An 18,727-nucleotide genomic window follows, 5' to 3' on the forward strand; every position below is an offset into this window, starting at 1 on the left:
TAGTTGTAGATTTAACCATCCAACGCTAAAATAGGCGAGTTAAATGAAATCTTGCAATCATCATGCAGTCAGCTTAGCCTGGACTGTTAGAAAATAGTAATATTATTCTCCAAAGCCCAGCTGCACATATTCTATTTGCTGTTTTGTCAAAAACCCAGAGATGATGGAGAAAACTAGCAAGTACTCATTAAACAATCTAATATTTAAATGTAATCATTTATTTAGCTTAACCAAGGACTTAAAACAATTAGTCAGTCATAAAATTTGTTGCATTTTCTCAGTTGACTAATCAGTTAGTAATTAGTAATGGAACGTGCTTGCATGGGGGGTATTAAAAATACATTTATGACTCAGGCCCCACAGGGGGTAAATGCACCAAAGCATAGCCTACAGAAAATGGTAAAACGCACTTAAAATGATGACAATGTCAATAAACTGATCATTTATTTGTCATAAACAGAAATATACCTCTATGAGATAAATCCTTAGGAGCCGACACCGCTGTATGACACCTGCAGGACCCGCCTTCCAGCAGAATTAAAAGCCCGCTGCGATTGGCTCGATTCAGCGTCATTCCAGAGAATCTTGCCGTCCGCGCAAGGCCATTGGCTCCCATCACGTCACTCACGTCTCATTCTGCGGCCTGATTGGCTCGCCCCACCTCGTGCTCTAGAGAAGGCACGGAACGCCAGCCATTCCGTGAGCCACCCGTGATGAGAGATGCTGTCGGTGACAGTGAATCCCTGCTGAACGGCGGCCAGCGCGGCTGTCATGTGCATTTTAGTGGATTTCAAGGGAGATCATTTTCTACTTCAATTCGGTTCACACACCCACACACCCACACGGGGCTCTGACCGCCTGCGGAGCCTCCCGGTTGAGCGGCGGCAGGAGGATGTGACTGCGCTGGACGCTCGCTCAGTGTTTGTCCTCCGCGGTCCATTAAGGTTTTAATTAGCTGATAACAGACGTGTGGCTTTTAACGACGGATTAACGAGGGGGCCACGACGAAACGCAGCCCTCCAGCTATGGAAAAGGAGAGCAGGTAAGACATTTGGACTTTATATTTCTTCATTTGGGGGGGGGGGGGGGGGGGGGTGTTTATGTTTAAATGGCATCTCAGTGGTGTTTCCGCGTGGAGGATGTATTGACGGGCCCGTGAGTCCATTAGTGTGATCAGCTCCTTGTCCAAAATGTAAAAACACACACACACACATATAGAAAACCCCCATCAAGAGCAGCTCCATCCGCCAGCTCCGTGTATCTCTGTAAAATAGCATGTCAGCGGAGACGCGGCCCATTCATTAGCCCAGAAAACCTATTTCTTGCTGAGACATACCGTGCCGTGCCGTGCCGTGCCCATGTTGTCTTCTCCCTCATCGTCCCGTCCTCGTTTTTTTTTTTTTTTTTTTTTCAAATGTCGTTACACAATCGTGCTGTTGTGGGAAGCCCGGGGTATTTGGTGCGGCAAAGCGGGGGATGATGTGTCATTTTGGCCACAGATGTTGATCCATGAGCCATGAGTCGACTGCAGAGCATGTCGGCCTGTTGTTGAGGCATCCTCCACAGAAACAGCAGCAGCAGCAGCAGCAGCATCAGGTCGGCGCCGACCGACACGATGAGCTGTCATGTCCAAACAACCCAGTCAATAGGATTACAGCCTCCTGGAGTATGACACCGAGGGACAAAGGATTCTAGGAGAGACTCCTGTCTTTCTTACGTAGCTGTTTTCTTCTTCTGGGTGCTTGCTATGTTGTATCCACCTGTATGTCCTAATCCAGGTGTTTGTTGTCGCCCCTGATCCAGACTGTTGACTCTGATCCCCTATGCACTGGCCACCTTGGTTAAGCTGTCATTAGTCTTTTGACTCCCAGTCTAGCTGCTTTATCTGATCAGAGAACTATATACAGGAAAATCCCTTTAACTGGGCTTGATTGGCATTGTATGACGGAAAACCAGTCTACTCTAAACCCGGAGGACCAAACCTGAAAGCTACTGAATTGAAAGATCTTCCTCAGGTGCCTGTGCTTTTTGGCTGGTTGCTATTCAAGGTATTTATTATCATACTCTGTTGATCTCTCTGTCGACGTAAACATGCTTTAAATGACCGATGGCTAACAACGTCTCCACTGAGTGGTGACGTTTTTGTATCTTTGAATGCTCGACGGTGACATTACTTTCAGGCTCATTAGTAAAATCCACTCATGGTGCAAAAGGTATCACACATTTCATCGTCAAGGAAACAGGTATCTGATTTTCACATCCTGGTGACCTTGTTTTTAAGTGCTGCACCCACGAAACTTCTTTATCTTATTCCACCATCACACACACTCACTCACTCACTCACAGTAGTGCATACTATATCTGTGACATGTGATCCCAGCTAACCCTTTTCCTCTGCATTCACTACCACTCCTGCTGTCACATTATTTATCTGTGTGAGAGGGTGGTAGGATAACAGTCTCTGGACAGTGTCATCAGGATAAACAGTCCCCGAGTTGTGCGTACAGATTTCAATCCGTGTATGTGTGCGTAGCTTCCAGCAAGAACAGGAGAAGGGATATCATCTCACAGCATTTTCTATGCGCTGTACAATTTGTCTGCCTACTACTGTTCAGGTTTATTTAATGCTTCCAACAATGTTCTGTCGTAGAACAGGAATATCTGTGATAGATAGGAGTCGCGTGTCCAGGTCACAGTAAAGATGGACTTACTGATTTTTTCCTTACACATAAAGCAACATTTACCTTTTGAATTGTGTAAATAAGAATGATGCTCTGACTTTTTCCGGAGCTTAAAATTACACCCCAATCCACTCCTCTGGTGGCTTAATTCAGTATGAAACCTGAGATGAATAATGAAAGAATAAGCACTGAGACTTTTGATTAAACTGCGGTTGTAGTTGTGTAATGTTGCACTTGTTATGTATATAACGTGTGCCCAACTCTGCTTTCCAGCATCAAGGCAATATTGCTTAAACACGTCAGCAAAAATAAAAGATTCTGACTTTTTTGTAAACTTCACAGGCTTAATGTGCTCCCGAGAAAGACCTCAGACCTCAGTATCTTATAGCTTATAAGCTACTTTTTCTCATGTCGATGTAGATGTTTTTATAAATGGTGACTGGACTCAGGGAAAAGCCTATGAATAATGAAGACTCTTAATTAATGGAAAAAAGGACTACAGCTGATAAATTAGTTTTTTCTATATTGGCAAATTAGCACATTTCTTGATTATCTGACTGAACTTTTTGGTTTGTAAAATGTCTAGAATTGATGAAAAGCACCCGTGTGTGATATTTAGTATCAGAAAACCAAAAATTATTCTCATTTGAGAAGCTTTTACCATTGAGTTTTTGCCATTTAAACCTGAAACAATTAATCAGATATTCTTTTTAGGCTTATTAATTTTCTGTTGACAATGAACTAATTGTTTCAGCTCTAAAATAGTTCAGTATATGAGCTGGACGATCTTACCCACGCTGCTTTCCTTGTCTATATCAGTGATGTCTACATTGTCTTCCTGGCTTGCTGGTGGATTGTTGTGGTGCTGCGTAGTCTTGTGCATGGAAGTGTACTTGATTTCCTCTGCTGACACATGGAAACAGGGATCAGCTTGATGACCTGGCTGCTGAGGTTCAAGCTCACTACTTCTGCAGCTCCTTTTAGCTCTCCTCTCATAACTCCATTGTTCTTATAGACTGCAGGTTTGTAACTGGATCTGTGAAGACCTGCAGATTTTGACTGAATCATGATCTTAAGTTGAATTTATCACAGCATGCAATAATGCAGGAGAAACATGCATAGGCCAGTTATAAATAAAGAAATGGAACTTAATATAATATACATTATATGGCATTACAACAACGTTAATGCCTTTAATGACCAGGATTTCTGTGGTTTCTGAAATATGCACAAACACACAGATTTTCCATTAGCTAAGTCAAGTTTCTGTTATTGTTTCGAATGAGTGTGAAGAAATGATTTACCGCAGGATAAGTCTGTGGGAGTATCATTAACGGCACAGACGTGTTACTGAGCGACAGACGGAGGCATTTGGAACCTGTGTCGTCACAACTGGCTGATGATGATTATCCCTGTACCTTCATTGGGTAATGAGTGTGTCCGAGTGTGGCCATTGTGTGATCTGGTGTGAACAGTGTAGGAAAAGCTTAAATTAGATGATACTGAAATGTCTTAATGTTCACTTATTTACAAAAGAGGTTTACTTTTTTTATCACACTGTATAGTGACAGCATGAATGAGGGCTGTAAATCGCACTTGAAATCTCTTGATCTTGTGTGAATCATCTTACTAATTGGAGAGTTTGATTAGTTTTTTCATTTCTTCACAATGATTTATGTAGTTATTTTTAACATGTATGGCTATGTAGTGTCTTCTCAAAGCCATTTCTAAGGCAAACAACAAATGTTTGTAATCAGAACAGGTGAATAAACAGCAGCGTGTCTGTGTTTATGAAGCTGCTGCTGGAAAAGATTAAATTAAAAGATCATATAATAAATGCTACAGGAAAACTTAATCAGTCATCTGCTTTAGCATTACATTAAGTAGTGGCATCCAATTTGCAGCAGAGACATACTAATATAATCCAGTTTTGAGATAAGTGTGTGGTCTGTCTTGTGATTTTTATGCTTGATGTTAAACATGAAATATTCAGTATAAATGCTAAAACACATACTATTTAATGTTAGCCAAATCTGAAAATAGTCATCTGCACTGGGGAGTAATTGATGGGTTGTTGTAATGGCTATTTCTAGGAAATTTCCTCTCACAGTGGCTCCTGGGGGAACAGAATCATCTGGAGAGGGATACTAACCAAATTTGGAACAGGAACACATTAGTCACACAAAGTGGTCAGTAGGTTTAGGGAAACATTTAGTATCATTGTCAATTTGACCGTCTTGAATGTGACCCCCCCCCCCCCCCTACCCTCCATTGAGGCTTAATGTCATACTAGGTTTTATTTTAACAAATATAAAAAAAAACATCTGCTGAACCGCATGAATGTTTGACAAAGACATAATTAGAACACAGTGCTACTATTACATATAGTGTAGTCTTTAAAAAGTGCAATATTTTCTTTCTGAAAAAGCATAAAATAGAAATATTTAAGTTCAGTAAAAGTATATATTTTTTTATTGTACTTGTATACATACAGACTTGTGTTCACCACTGTCAGGCAGATGCTGCATGTTTTTTAAAAGCCTGCTTTCATCACACATTTTACAGATTGATTGCCCACCATCTGCACTATACGAGGAGTATGTTTAACGTAGAGGAATGATTTATTGATGTTTGATCCCAGATGTGGTTGGCTCGCTTAAATAGAGAAGGAAAAGAGCTCGGAGTAGCGGTGTCAGAAAAAAAATCCTCCCTTCATCACAATGCGACACTTTAAGAAGCGGTCACATCGACAGTGGGTACAGTAGATGAATGTTATGGAAATGAGCAGAACATGTGTCAGTAACCAAACATGACATCATGAGCTGGAACAACGGCGAGCTATGGATTAACAAAGGGGTTGCTCTTAAAGTCAGGACTCCAAGGCCCCTGGGGCTAGACACAATCACACAGATGAAGGGGTGTTGTTAATGTATGTACATTTTAGTTCAAATTAACACCGACAATGACAGGTCACTGTCCCTATGGAGGAAGAGCAAATATAAACTCGAGTTATTGGTTTACTGAACACGATATAACAGCTGGTAGGGCATGCATGATCAATTTAAAACCATCCACACTTGAATTTCTGGAAAAACAGTTGCACATCTACAGTCACCATCTATCTCAATGCAGGACTCCTACTGTACACAATTACAATGACGGATTACTAATGTGTCCATACAACAACAGGCACGTTAAGGTTGAAGTTAAAGAGTACAATCATGGACACACTGAGTACTGAGTAGATGACAGTAGATGACATGCTAAACTGTAACTGTAAGTGTGCTCATAAACACAACCATTGTATAAATGGATTACTATAAACCCATTCCCTTTTCTCTCTGGCTTCCGTTTCCCCAAAGTGCACAATGACATTGGAGCGAACCTGCTGTCATATACAAAGCATCAGCCAAGCTCAGGAAATCTGTCTTATTTTGCTTTGTCAGAGACCTTCACATTGTCCTTCCGATGCATGTGAGGCAGATAGAAAAAAACCCCCACCCCACAGTATTACTCTTCTGTAGTCCTGCATGACTCACACTTTTTACAGCGTGCTCTGACCACAGTGACACAGCTGAATGGCTCTCTGTATGGTGAAACGTCTCTGAGGCTCTTCCTTTGTGCTGTCACAACAGCAGCTTAAGTATATATTTTTTTTTTTCATGGCACTTTCAGCAACTAGGTATCAGTTTAATATAATGACCTGTTTATTAGTCTTATTTGTGAGACTGGTTCCTGTTTTTGGGGTCAGTGCGGTGATGCAGTGGTTAGCAGTGTCACACAGCTAGACAGACTTGGTATCCACTGGTCGGCTAGGTATCTTTCAGTGTGAAGTTAGGTTGTTCTCCCTGTGCCTCTGTGGGTTCTCTACAGGTACTCAGGCTTCCTGCCAGTATCAACAGTCGTGCTGAGATGGATAGCATAGTGGTAAGATAGTGCCCTCCTTGCAGGAGACTGGGGTTCAAATCCCAGCTGTGTCCAACCATGCATTGCAGAGTGGCCAGTCTGTGTTTAACTGTACACTCTCTGAAAGATTTCTGGGTGTTGGGATCAACAACCAGAGATTCGAAAATCTCAAAAGGTATTTAGTAAAGTCATAAATTCTCACTGCTGGTCTTGAGATTAATTTGTGAGAGACATATTTATACTGTATTACTTCCTGAGGTTGACCCGTCTGTAATATTACTTTGGATGAAATGGCAAAATGACATTGTCAATGTTGCAATAAATTCAGCTTCTCATGTGGCAGCTTTATCAGGTTAGCTTGAATAAGCGCTGTACTTTAGAATGCACTTGATACGAAAAGGACATTGTTTCATCTGTTTTCTGTCTGACCTTCTTTACAAATGTGATTTGTCTCGTTGGCTGGTTAATGGCTCTTTTGATGAGGCTGGTTTCTGTGACTGAATGTGCTTCTTGTCTCTGTGCTCAAACTGTTGTGCTCATCTCCTCTCCTCCTCCAGGCAGTGTTTCTGCTCTCCTTGTCTAGTAGGGTATATCTACGTCATAGTTTTTCTCTCAACCCTGAAGGTTGATCACATGGCCAAAGTCAATTATTCATTGCATTGTTTTGCAGTTTTCTAATACAAGGATAGTGTCATGTGCTGTAAACAGTATGTTGACCAGTTCACCCTTTTCGTACATCTGTGTGCATCTGTTGTGGACCTTATGTTGGTGATTTCCATGTCCTGCATAATGTCATATCCCTAATATTTATATATATATTTTTTATTCCTCTGTGGTTGCATGTCTGACTTCCTGGTGCAGTACAATGAGAGAAGTGTGCGTGTGTGTAAGCAACCGCTGGATGTGTCTTTATCATTATTTCCTTTTTGGTAAGAACCGTTATTGCTGCGATACAGTCTGCAGGTCCACATACTGGGTTGTGTGATAGCTTCACTTTGTAACTGTAAAGACAATATAAGCACAGAGTCTAGATGCACAGCTTCACATTAACAAGTAGAATGTTGCACTCAAGACACAAATGCCTGTTTCATGTAAACACCCCCCCCCCCCACCCACCCCCCGTCACACAAGAAACTATTCACAAAGCCTTAGATCCAGTAATATCAGACCTCTTCCTGCTGTCTAAAGAGCTTTTACCTTGCATTAAATGATGTCTGGGCTTAGACCACAAGGGAAACAATTAAAAGCTCCCCCAACCATTTTGTTCATAGCCACTGGCTTCAGCTCTTTATAAGCTCTGTGACATCTGCCTTATCTCTCTGAACTCAGTCAATTATTCATCAGATTTATTTAATTAGTCTGGTTTGAGTAAATTCTCCAGCTGTTTGTAGTAATTCTGTAGCAAAATTTCTGAATGTGCATTAGTAACATAGGAGGTGTGTGGCTGAGGCTTGGTCCATTTATAAATAGTTATAGATAAATAGATATTAATCGAATAACCGTGTAATCAAGGGTGTAAATCACAGGGTTAGTCAGTGGTGTGAAAGTGTTTTTGGGCAAAACAACTGAACCCTTGAACCTGGAGTTACTCCTGGTGTAAATGTCTCAATAGTAAGTTGCATTAAATAAGCGTCTGCTGTAAATTCAACAAATGTAATGCAACACAACAGGTGTGGATATTACTAGGATCAGACACAAATATCTACTTTATTTGTGTCACATCAGCAGCACTGTTTCAATGTGGACATCACTTGGTACATGTTGTACAGAAAGTTTGTGGCCACTCCTGCATCACAGTTATATGAGCCAGGGTGTGGAAGGGACACGCCTGGCCTCTTCTTGTTCCACCTAAATTAATTATTAAGTATACTAAGTGAGTGGTTTTGCTGTAACCTGCCATAAATATTTTTTCATGGCTATAATATTTCTTAGGCATAGAAATAAAGAATTTTTATACTTTAGAGAAACTGCATCACAGTATACTTAAAAGGTTTCTTATATTTTGTCCACCCATACTGTATAATGACCCAGGTCCTAGTGGCTGGTGGCACCAAGAAACCACATTCTCCCAGCTGTTGCTTGTCGAGGCAAATGGCCGCCCACCCTGGGCCTGGTTCTGCTGAAGGTTTCTTTTATTAAAGGGAGTTTTTCCTCTCCATTGTCAGCCAGTTCTTTCTCAAGGGGGATTGTTTGGTTCTCTCTATCTATAGCTCTGTAAGATCTTGACCTTAATATGTGAAGTGCCTTGAGATAATTCTGTTGTGATCACATCAGTTCTGGTATTTTAGCTACAGTTTTCATTTTCTTTAACTGTACGAGGTCCGTCCTTTCATTCATCCTTTTCTGTATCAAAGCAGGTTTGTAGACCTCTGATCAACGGCCAGCCAGGTGGCCAATCAGGTGACGGCCAGGCTCACTGAGGAGGGAGACCAACAGTGGAAGATCCTCTTATCACATCCACACTGCTTTAGCACTCCTACTCCATCGTCACCACCATGTCTATACCCAGCAGCAGCCCAGAAAGGGAGCTCTCATGTGGGTCTGTCCCTCACCTAGAGTGCCCTTCTTCCCCTTCTGGCATGGACCCAGACCCATCATCAACGGGTAGTCCAGTGCTCAGCCCAGACTCATCTTCTCATGATGCAGCACTGTCGGCACCAGCGGCCTCTCCGGCAGATTCAGAGAATCTCAGTCCTGATGAACTGGAGCTGCTGGCCAAACTGGAGGAACAGAACCGGTGAGATCAATCACTTATTGTGTTAAACTGCTGGAGTGAAAACTGGTTACTGAAGTTTAACTATTACTAAGTTGCCTCCAGCGTGTGGTGGTACAGTAGCAGGTTCAATCAGTTTCCCTTTTGTGGAGCCAACCCCAATAACTACTGTTACTGGCCTTATGAAGCTTTCCATTCCCAGGCAGCACAAATGCAGTTTGCAGTTAGTTTTCTAATGACCGTCTGAAATGATTCAGCTGCCTGAAGCAGATTTTTATCAGCTAAAGTGCAAACTGAATAAAAACTGTCTCCAACCGACAAAATGAGACGCTATTTAAAGAGTTTTAAACATGCACATTCACACGTGTGTTGTGTTCATATTGTGTTAAGAGTGTGGGTGAACTCCCATACAGTTATTTTAGGTCAATTTTACTTTAAACAATTTGAGGCAACATATTGCCAAATACCCTAAATAATTAGTAATTAGAACCTTATGATAAGATAAGTTAGTTAAAAGATAGATGAGTAAGACAAAGTGGGGGTGATCACAGTCCGAAAACATTTACTACTTTAGAAGACAAATATATTATGATGCTTAGCAACCACTGGTTGCTATGCTCATTATTGTCCTGGGTTACCTTGCAGGAAATAAACAAAAGATTGCTAAACACCCCTAAGTATGCTAAGCTTAAGGTCAGTCACAGTACATGCAAGAACTTTAAAATTAATCTGTACTTGATTTTCAGAAGCTCATACAAATGTGTGAGGTTCTGTTAGCATACATATGGAAAACAGAGATATGAATCACAGGGTCCACAAGAGAGGAATTTGACACTTAAAATGGGCTTCACATGTAGAATCACTCTAACGTGCATTTTAAGTTTATAGCTGTCCAAGCTGATGAACATAAACAAGCAGAATTCATAATTTTTAAACAACTGTCATCTAGAACTAGAAATATAGTATAAAGCCACTACAAAGTGTTTCCATCAGAGGAACATCTTAGTCCCTAAACTAAATAACCTTTAACTTTCATTAGAGTACAACACCTCCCACTTAAAGCCTGCACTTGGATGAGGATGTTTGTTCTTTCAAGAAGCTCATTAATTCATCAGTTCAGGATCCGTTTCCTGAGGGATAAGATGTGAAATTATGATCATCCAGTTTCACAGTCATGTTTTAGAAAATGAATTTTCTATTCAGTTTATGTTTTAATCACTTTGATAGTAAAGTTAAATCCTACACAACTAACTCATGACATTTTGAATTCCTCCGTACCCATGTTCAGCATAGACTTAAAGTATCTAGAACAAAGCATTACTGTTTAAGACATATGTTTTATTTTCTTACATATTTTAAATGAACTTGTCAACTGGAAGATCATCAAGAAAGATAAGCTCATACTTATAATACCATTTTGTTTATGATTGCTCAACAAAAATGGTATCCAGTCCAGAGATTTCTAACCCCATAAATGTAGATCATCATGTAGGAACCTTTTTGCACCTTTCCACATGGGGCAGCCTCTGATTTTGTAGTTTAAAATAACAACCCTGAGGCTTCTAATGTCTCTGTTTTGCACACGGCGTACTGACTGACCCTCACAATGTAACAGTCTATCTCGATGTCACAACTGCCTGCCATGAGTCTTAATGCTCATGCGTCTCCCTCCACTGTGTGCAGTACCATCTTGTCTAAGACAAACATGTTGTGTCACGGAGTTATGTGTCTTTTCCAAAAGAAATAAACAACTGTAGTTTGAGTTTCTTTTTAACATTAACTGTCTCTTCATGCAGGCTGCTGGAGGCTGATTCAAAGTCCATGCGATCGATGAGCGGCTCACGGCGAAACAGCGGCTCCTCGCTGGTGTCCAGCTCCTCCGCCTCATCTAACCTGTCACACCTGGAGGAGGACACTTGGATCCTGTGGGGCCGCATTGTCAACGAGTGGGAAGAGTGGAGACGCAAGAAGGACAAACTCCTGAAGGTGGGAATCAGGAACTGCAACTGGAAAGTTAAAGATTAAAGCTGTCACGTGTAGCATTTTCCTAAGTGTGAGTACTGTAAATCATTGCACCTTTTCTGCAGGAGCACATTTTCCATTTATATCCACACGCTCAGACTTTATCATTGGCCTGTTTTAGCTGTTTCCATGTGTGTGTGTGTCAGAAACATGTAGCTTATGGTGTCTCAAGGCCTGGGATTAGTGTTTTCTGACATTCCCCAACTGAAGTTAGAGTTAGGGAAGTAAACCTTTAGGATTTCTGACTGTATCTGTTGCTATGTTGTAATAGAAGAGTTTGAATGTGATTACAGTACACCTATGACTTTTCAGTTGCAATGCACCAAAACACACTCCCCTCAGTTTGTGTCTTTGTGTCCTTAAAAGCCCAGGGGATGGGAAGATGGATGAGAAAAGGGAGAGGAGAAGTGAGTCAGGGCAAAATGGAAGAACAGACAAACTGAGCAAAATGACAATAGCTGCATGCAAAATCTACAGTGACAAATAATGCGTTTGACTTAAACCATTTGCTTTTAAAAAATAAAAATATTAAGAACAATACATCCTGATGTATCAAGTGGCTGTAATTATGAAATAACCCTAAAATCATTCTTGTAAACACACGTTGTAATTGTTCCATATCTGATTCCTCTTCCCTGTCTGCTCTTTGCTCTTGAAGAGATGCTTAATACTACATCCCTCTGTCTCTCTGCTCTCCAGGAGCTAATCAGGAAGGGCATCCCTCATCATTTCCGGGCCATCGTCTGGCAGCTGCTAGGCAACGCCACTGACATGCCAGTGAAGAACCAGTACTCTGAGCTGCTAAAGATGTCCTCCCCTTGCGAGAAACTCATCCGCAGAGACATTGCCCGCACCTACCCTGAACATGAGTTCTTCAAAGGACAGGACAGCCTGGGGCAGGAAGTCCTCTTCAACGTCATGAAGGTGAGCTAAGACAAGTCTTTTAGATTAAATGTTTGTGTTTAACTCTGAGAGCAGTTCTTCAAATGCAGTTATGTAGTTATTTATGTTATTTAGCATGTATGGATAGTGTGATTTGGTTAATGCTAGAACAACAGATCATGGTTTTTATATTATTCTGTTCCTCTAGTACCTGATGTAGACGTAATATGCTGCTGATTATTAACACCGGGACCGGCTATAGAGATTAAAGATGTTGACCATATAATTACAGTATTTAATAACAAAGTACCGTTGCCACCCCTTATTCTGTTTGCCTTCACCATTACTCATTGGTCGTGCATCTACAAACAATTTGAATGCATTTCCTGTCTCATAAAACTTTGTTCACTGTTTATTGTTACAGTTTTTGTCTTTGTTTACTTCTCTGCTTTCAATCTATCAGTCTCCTTCTTTACTCTCTTAGTTGCTACATTACTTCATGTATCCAGGTGCATAAGTGTCACCTTTATTTAGCTGAATAGCATGAAAACTGAGGGAGAAATGTTTCTGTTGTTGGTTCAACTCCCAGTATTACTCATTCATACATTTATCTGTATGTTTGCAATTCTTTGCTTATTAATTTCACTTGTTTCAGAATGACCACTAAGTGTTATGTAGAATTAATGCTATAAAATAATAAATAAAATAAATAAACAATTCATCAGTGGGCTATTTTTACTGCAGTCATTCAGAGTCGCTGTAATTTCCTGTCTTATAATACTAGTTGTGTTACCTTCTGACCTTCCTAATGAGAAAGGGATTTTGTTGGTGACTTAAATGGAAACAAGCTTGTTGCCTGTCTACATCAGTCATGTTTCCCAACACCTGAGCTGCTCAGGAAATGAAATGACCCCTGCTGACTTGTTGAGCCTGTTGCTCACAGTCTGAATGTGTGGTCAGGATTATAGATGTCATCTCTCTAAAAATAGAGAGCACAGCAAAAGTAATGCCTGTGTGTTTTTCAGGCGTACTCTCTGGTGGATCGGGAGGTGGGCTACTGCCAAGGCAGTGCATTCATCGTTGGCTTGCTGCTTATGCAGGTAATGATAAAGGTATTTGAGGGAGACAATCCATAATGGGGATATTTTGCCTAAAAGCTTGGTATAATACAGGGCCATGGGAGTACTTAGCTACAATCTAAAACACATAATGTTGCAGGTTTTTGAAAAAGACAATTAGGTTGTATCTTGAGTTTAGCAACATAAGCAGTGTCTGGTGTATAATTAATGAGGGGATTTTACTTTACCTGTCTCACCTCCTCCAGATGCCAGAGGAGGAGGCGTTTTGTGTTTTTGTGCGGCTGATGCAGGAGTACCGCCTGAGGGAACTGTTCAAACCCAGCATGGCCGAGCTGGGCCTCTGCATCTACCAGTTTGAATATCTGTTGCAGGTAAAGAGGAAGTTTGACGTCTATTCTATCAACAGACATTGGGCTTGCAGTGTGGATCTTGTCCACAGAGTGGCAGCAAATCATTTGTCTGCAGTGCATCACTTCCTTTTTTGACATGGCTTTTTAAATTCACTTGAGTTTTAAAAGGGATTTTTAAAAAGCTTTTTCTTTTTTACTTCAGGAACAACTTCCAGAGCTGAATGTCCATTTCCGGTCCCAGAGTTTCCACACATCCATGTATGCCTCGTCCTGGTTCCTCACTCTTTTCCTCACATTCCTCCCTCTGCCTGTTGCTACTCGCATCTTTGATATTTTCATGTATGAGGTAGGGAACTTTATTTGTAGATGCACTTTCCCTGTGTATGTTTGATTTACTGATCTTCAAAAACCTCATGTAATAAAATGTGTGACATGTCTGTAGGGCCTTGAGATTATCTTCCGTGTGGGCCTGGCCATCCTGCAGTACAACCAGACTGACCTCATTCAGCTGGACATGGAGGGCATGTCACTGGTAAATCATGTGTCTCTTTCTGCAGAAATGCGTTTCACACGTTTCGTGTCCCACTTTCCCTTTTGCATGTCTTTCTACACTACTTATGTGATCTGATAAAAGCAAAGTTTCACCCACTTACTGTAATCACATGATGGTGCAACATGTCTGTATGACTGGCTAAAAACTAGTGGTCTGGTAGATGCTGGCACTGAAGATTTCTTTCAGTTTGTTACATTTCTTTCGCTCCTAATTTTGATGTAACATCTTGTAAAAAGCTCTAGAATACAGTAATGAACTAATTTCGATTCACGTTTATACTACTTTATTAATCTGTTTTCCTGTTTACTGTCAGTACTGAATATGAAACGGTTGCATTATAAAATACATCTGACATTTAAGTCTCATCTCAGTTTCTTCACAGTTTCAGCTCAAAAACGAGATTTTCACATTTTAGTATGCTGAAGTGTAAATTGTAACACAAGTGATATGATGATGATTCACGGGTTGAAGTAATTCAGTCTATTTCTAAATCATTTTAAAACATGAAGGTAGTTTATTGTTTCTGAATCACAGTATATCAGAATAATTATAGTTTAAAAATGCAGCAGCCGCTGGCTACACCGGTGTAGCTCCTTCACTGCTTCTCTTCACTCTTTTAAAATGTGTCTGCCTGCTCCTTGATAAAATATATATAAGCGTTTCTGTCTGTCTTGAGCTCTCTCATCTTGTGTTTCCCTCCAGCATTTCCAGAAGGTGATTCCCCACCAGTTTGACAGCTGCCCAGACAAACTGATCCTCAGGGCCTACCAGGTCAAATACAACCCCAAGAGGATGAAGAAGTAAGAGCGCTCATTACTCAACTAATGAGTAGTAAGACTCGGGCTGGATGGGCTTCGTGTAGCCCAGTCGGATTTGTATTTCTGTCTTACTAATGCTGTGGTTTTTACAGCGAAGCACACGCATATCCGGTGTTTGATGTGTTGTATGCTGTTGTGACTGGATGGTACGCCAGGCATTATCCTGTTCTGTCCTTAAAAGATTTTGAAGTTTTTTTTTTTTGTTTGTTTCAAAATGTTGTAATTAAATGTTTGAGAAACCCTTTAAATGTGCCCTGAACCATCGTGTGTTGTTTTTATTTTTCATCAGACTTGAGAAAGAATATACCACCATCAAGAACAAAGAAATGGAGGAGCAAATTGAGATCAAGGTGTGTGCTCAGCTGTAGTTTGCGTGTGTCTGGATATAATAACGGTTTAAAAAAAGGGGTTAGAAAACGACTCCTCCATATTATCTTTTCTCTTACTCTCTCTGTCCAGAGGTTACGCACAGAAAACAGGCTGCTGAAGCAAAGAATTGAGACGCTGGAAAAGGTGAGCCAGTGATTACAGTTTATGTAAATGCTAAAATGAATCAGGTAGAGAATGAGATTGTGTGTGTGTGTTCGTGTGCGTGCGTGCCTGCGTGCGTGCGTGCCTGCGTGTGTGTGTGTGTGTGTACGTGTGTGTGTGTGTGTTTGTGTACGTACGCGTGTGTGTGTGTGTGTGTGTACTTGTGATTGGTTGTGTTTGAAAGGAGGTTTTTTCCCCCCGTCTTCCTCACTATTGAGAGAGACTGCATTTTTTTGAATCTTCTCCTCCTCTTCTGTGAAATACTTTTTATCTGAGTGATCTCACTGCTGCTTCTTTTTTCTTCACGAACATCTCTACTTCTCCATTCTGTAAATGTATTTCTTCTTCTTCCTTGAATTTCCTCTTGGGTTTTGTGGTGTTTTATCGTCCTGGGTGTCCCACTGTCTTTCACTCTCTTCATCTTTTTTCGTCCTCTCGTTCCTCTCCTTCGTTGCGCTGTAGGAGAGTGCTGCTCTGGCAGACAGACTGATACAGGTAGAGTACTGTAAACCACTTTCCCACTGACCTTGTTGTCTACTGCCCTGCTCACATCTCCCTCCTCCTTCTCTTTTGGCTCTCCTGCACTGCCTCTCTCCTTCTTCTTAACAGTGACCTGCAACAAGTGCATGAATGCAAATCTATGTTGTGTATCAATACTCATAATAATGTTCAGTCATGTAATCCCTATGTGCATGTATTGTTATTATGTTAACATTTGAGGTTGCACTATATCTGCATGTGGCATGTAAAAGTTTATTATTAGTATTATTACTTTCTTAGTTTCATTTAAAAAAAAAAGTACTTCACTTGAATGTTAAAAACATTATTATTATTATTATTATTATTATTATGTATTATTAATATGAAGCTTTCTCCAGGAGATGCTAATGTAGCTTAGCGTAAAGACTGGATACTGGAGAAATCTGTCCAAATGCAACAAAAGCCACCTACCAGTCTTCTAATGCTCAATACTAAGTAAATCTTGTTTGTTTAATTTGTATAAAGCTAAAGCACAAAAACATATGTAGTATTTCCAGTCTTTAAGCAAAATATAGCTTTATTTATTTTCATTATTCATTACATCTTAACACATTTAAGTATCCGTCTTATCAGCTAACTTTCCCCAAGAAAGGGAGTAATCTTCTTTGCCAGCATTTCAAACTATTCATTTAAAAATCTGCCATGTAACATTTTACAGAGTTCTTCTCAAGCACAATAATGTTGCATTCCCTAGATATCCACATTTAACTGTTTTCCCTACAATGATATATAGCCTGCCTTGAACACTCTGCAGTGAATTTATACCTTACTAATTATCATCTGATCTGCTGTTCCAGGGTCAGGTGACAAGGGCACAGGAAGCAGAGGAGAACTATGTGATCAAGCGGGAGCTGGCGGTGGTGAGGCAACAGTGCACCACAGCCAGTGAGAGTCTCGAGAAAGCTCAGGACACCATCAGAGAGCTGCAGCAACAGAGGGTAAACCTCGGCCCAGAGTCTGTGCATGAACCCTTAACACATGTAGCACGACGAATTATGATTTCAACACAAAATATAGGAACCAGTGTAATGTATCCTCCACTCACAAATGCTGAATTTATAGTATACAATTTTAATTTCAATGCCAGCGGTTGTGACTTCTCTTTAAGATAGGAAGTCATTTCATATACAGTTCAGATTTGTAGCAGTCAGTGTTCGACTTGAATGAACTAATTGCAAAACTGATTGTCTTAAGACTTCAGTAGAAATTTGGTGAAGTTTAAGTGTATGCAACACAAGATCTGTTTTGCAACTCGATTACAAGGAAGATGTTTATTCTCAGAACACCAGAAACTCTCACTGTTCACATTCAGTTTTCACAGTCTGTGGATGATTAATATTAATGTTTACTAGGCTGCCTCACATGTTTGGTAAACAGCAGCAGATATAAAAGGAGGTATAAAAAAATACTAAAGAGAAGAGATGGAACAATATATATATATATATATATAACAAAAATATGGACTACCACACAAACCACAAAATTAAACTTTATTATGCAGTTTGTTATAGATTATAGTACAGAAAAAATAATTCTTAATGTCTATTAATCTCTTTTGCTCAAGTACAAGGTAAAAAATGTGATTTAAATTAATACAGTTTTGCTGTAAATGCTTTCAGTCTCTCAAAACTAAACTAAACTACTTTGTCAAAGTGCGACAAATATCTTGCAAATTGAAACACAGCACACAAAACCCACGTTCACTCTCTTCTTCCTCCAAAACCATATACCTATACACAGCTATCATACGTTTATGTCTCACAAAGTGTTAAATGAACACTGATTAATTAAGAATGCTACCATCTCAAGTGTTTTGGGTTCAAAAGGCTATGTAACATATTTTAATACACGCAAGTGAAGTCTAGGATTTTGTCCTGAAACAGCATTTACAGTACTGCATGAATTTGAATCACGAATGTTACCTTTTTTTATGCAGTACATAGGAAAACCTAGTACTTTTACCTGTGTAAGTACAATGAGAATCACTACAAAGGACATCAGTGTACAGATACAAACAGGTAACAAAATTAGCATTTATTCAGCACTGCAATACAGGGTGTTCAGCTGAACTGACCATTTGCAAAATGCAATGGTGAAAGGTAAAAGTTGCTATTGGCAAACCAGGTCCAACCATGTTCGAACCATGGTCTCAGCAGCTCACACTATCCCAAACAACAGCAAAGGTGGGCTGCTCTGGTTTCTCGTCCTGTGGGAGGATGACAGTCTTTTTGAGTTTGTCAAGGATTGTTAGCAAAACATTTTAAACAGTGTTGAATGGACCAAGTTGTGCAAAATGGTGTATGACCACACATTGACCAACAGCAGCACACACAGTGACATTCCCACCCCATGCCACCTGGTCTTCGGCAGGTTGAACCCTGCCTCATTCAGGAAGATGTATTCATAAGCACTAGCATCAAGTTCAATCACTCTCGCAATGACTATATCAGACAAAAGGCCTGCATACAGCAACACTGAAGTACATAGTGTCACGCATACGTACTATACAGAGTACTGAGAAGATGCTGTACTGATATCCACATATAATCATCTGTACATTTCCGACTTCTGCTGCCTTTTGCTGGTCGTCTTTTTGTCCGTCTGTAATTACTTTAAAGAATACTGTAATACTTTGCTTGTGGTTACTTACCT

At 40.3% G+C, this 18,727-nt stretch overlaps 1 protein-coding gene across 3 annotated transcripts in view; it reads left to right on the top strand.

Annotated features, from left to right (window-relative positions):
- Positions 1 to 713: 713 nt before the first annotated feature.
- si:ch211-239f4.1 (EVI5-like protein) overlaps positions 714 to 18,727 on the top strand; it is a 29,190-nt gene continuing 11,176 nt past the window's right edge. The window contains exons 1-13 of one of the 3 annotated variants that reach the window (XM_026360665.1): positions 714 to 1,042; positions 8,942 to 9,324; positions 11,097 to 11,286; positions 12,022 to 12,246; positions 13,230 to 13,304; positions 13,529 to 13,654; positions 13,836 to 13,979; positions 14,076 to 14,165; positions 14,889 to 14,986; positions 15,294 to 15,354; positions 15,464 to 15,517; positions 15,998 to 16,030; positions 16,873 to 17,013. In XM_026360665.1, the coding sequence (XP_026216450.1) occupies positions 9,083 to 9,324; positions 11,097 to 11,286; positions 12,022 to 12,246; positions 13,230 to 13,304; positions 13,529 to 13,654; positions 13,836 to 13,979; positions 14,076 to 14,165; positions 14,889 to 14,986; positions 15,294 to 15,354; positions 15,464 to 15,517; positions 15,998 to 16,030; positions 16,873 to 17,013 (1,479 nt within the window). In that variant the 5' untranslated portion in view covers positions 714 to 1,042; positions 8,942 to 9,082. The remainder of the gene's footprint in view (positions 1,043 to 8,941; positions 9,325 to 11,096; positions 11,287 to 12,021; positions 12,247 to 13,229; positions 13,305 to 13,528; positions 13,655 to 13,835; positions 13,980 to 14,075; positions 14,166 to 14,888; positions 14,987 to 15,293; positions 15,355 to 15,463; positions 15,518 to 15,997; positions 16,031 to 16,872; positions 17,014 to 18,727) is intronic. The other 2 variants (XM_026360667.1, XM_026360668.1) reach the window with 2 other exon arrangements.

The sequence above is a fragment of the Anabas testudineus genome, chromosome 1 (assembly GCF_900324465.2).
Source record: "Anabas testudineus chromosome 1, fAnaTes1.2, whole genome shotgun sequence".
In the NCBI taxonomy this organism is placed as follows: Eukaryota; Metazoa; Chordata; class Actinopteri; order Anabantiformes; family Anabantidae; genus Anabas; species Anabas testudineus.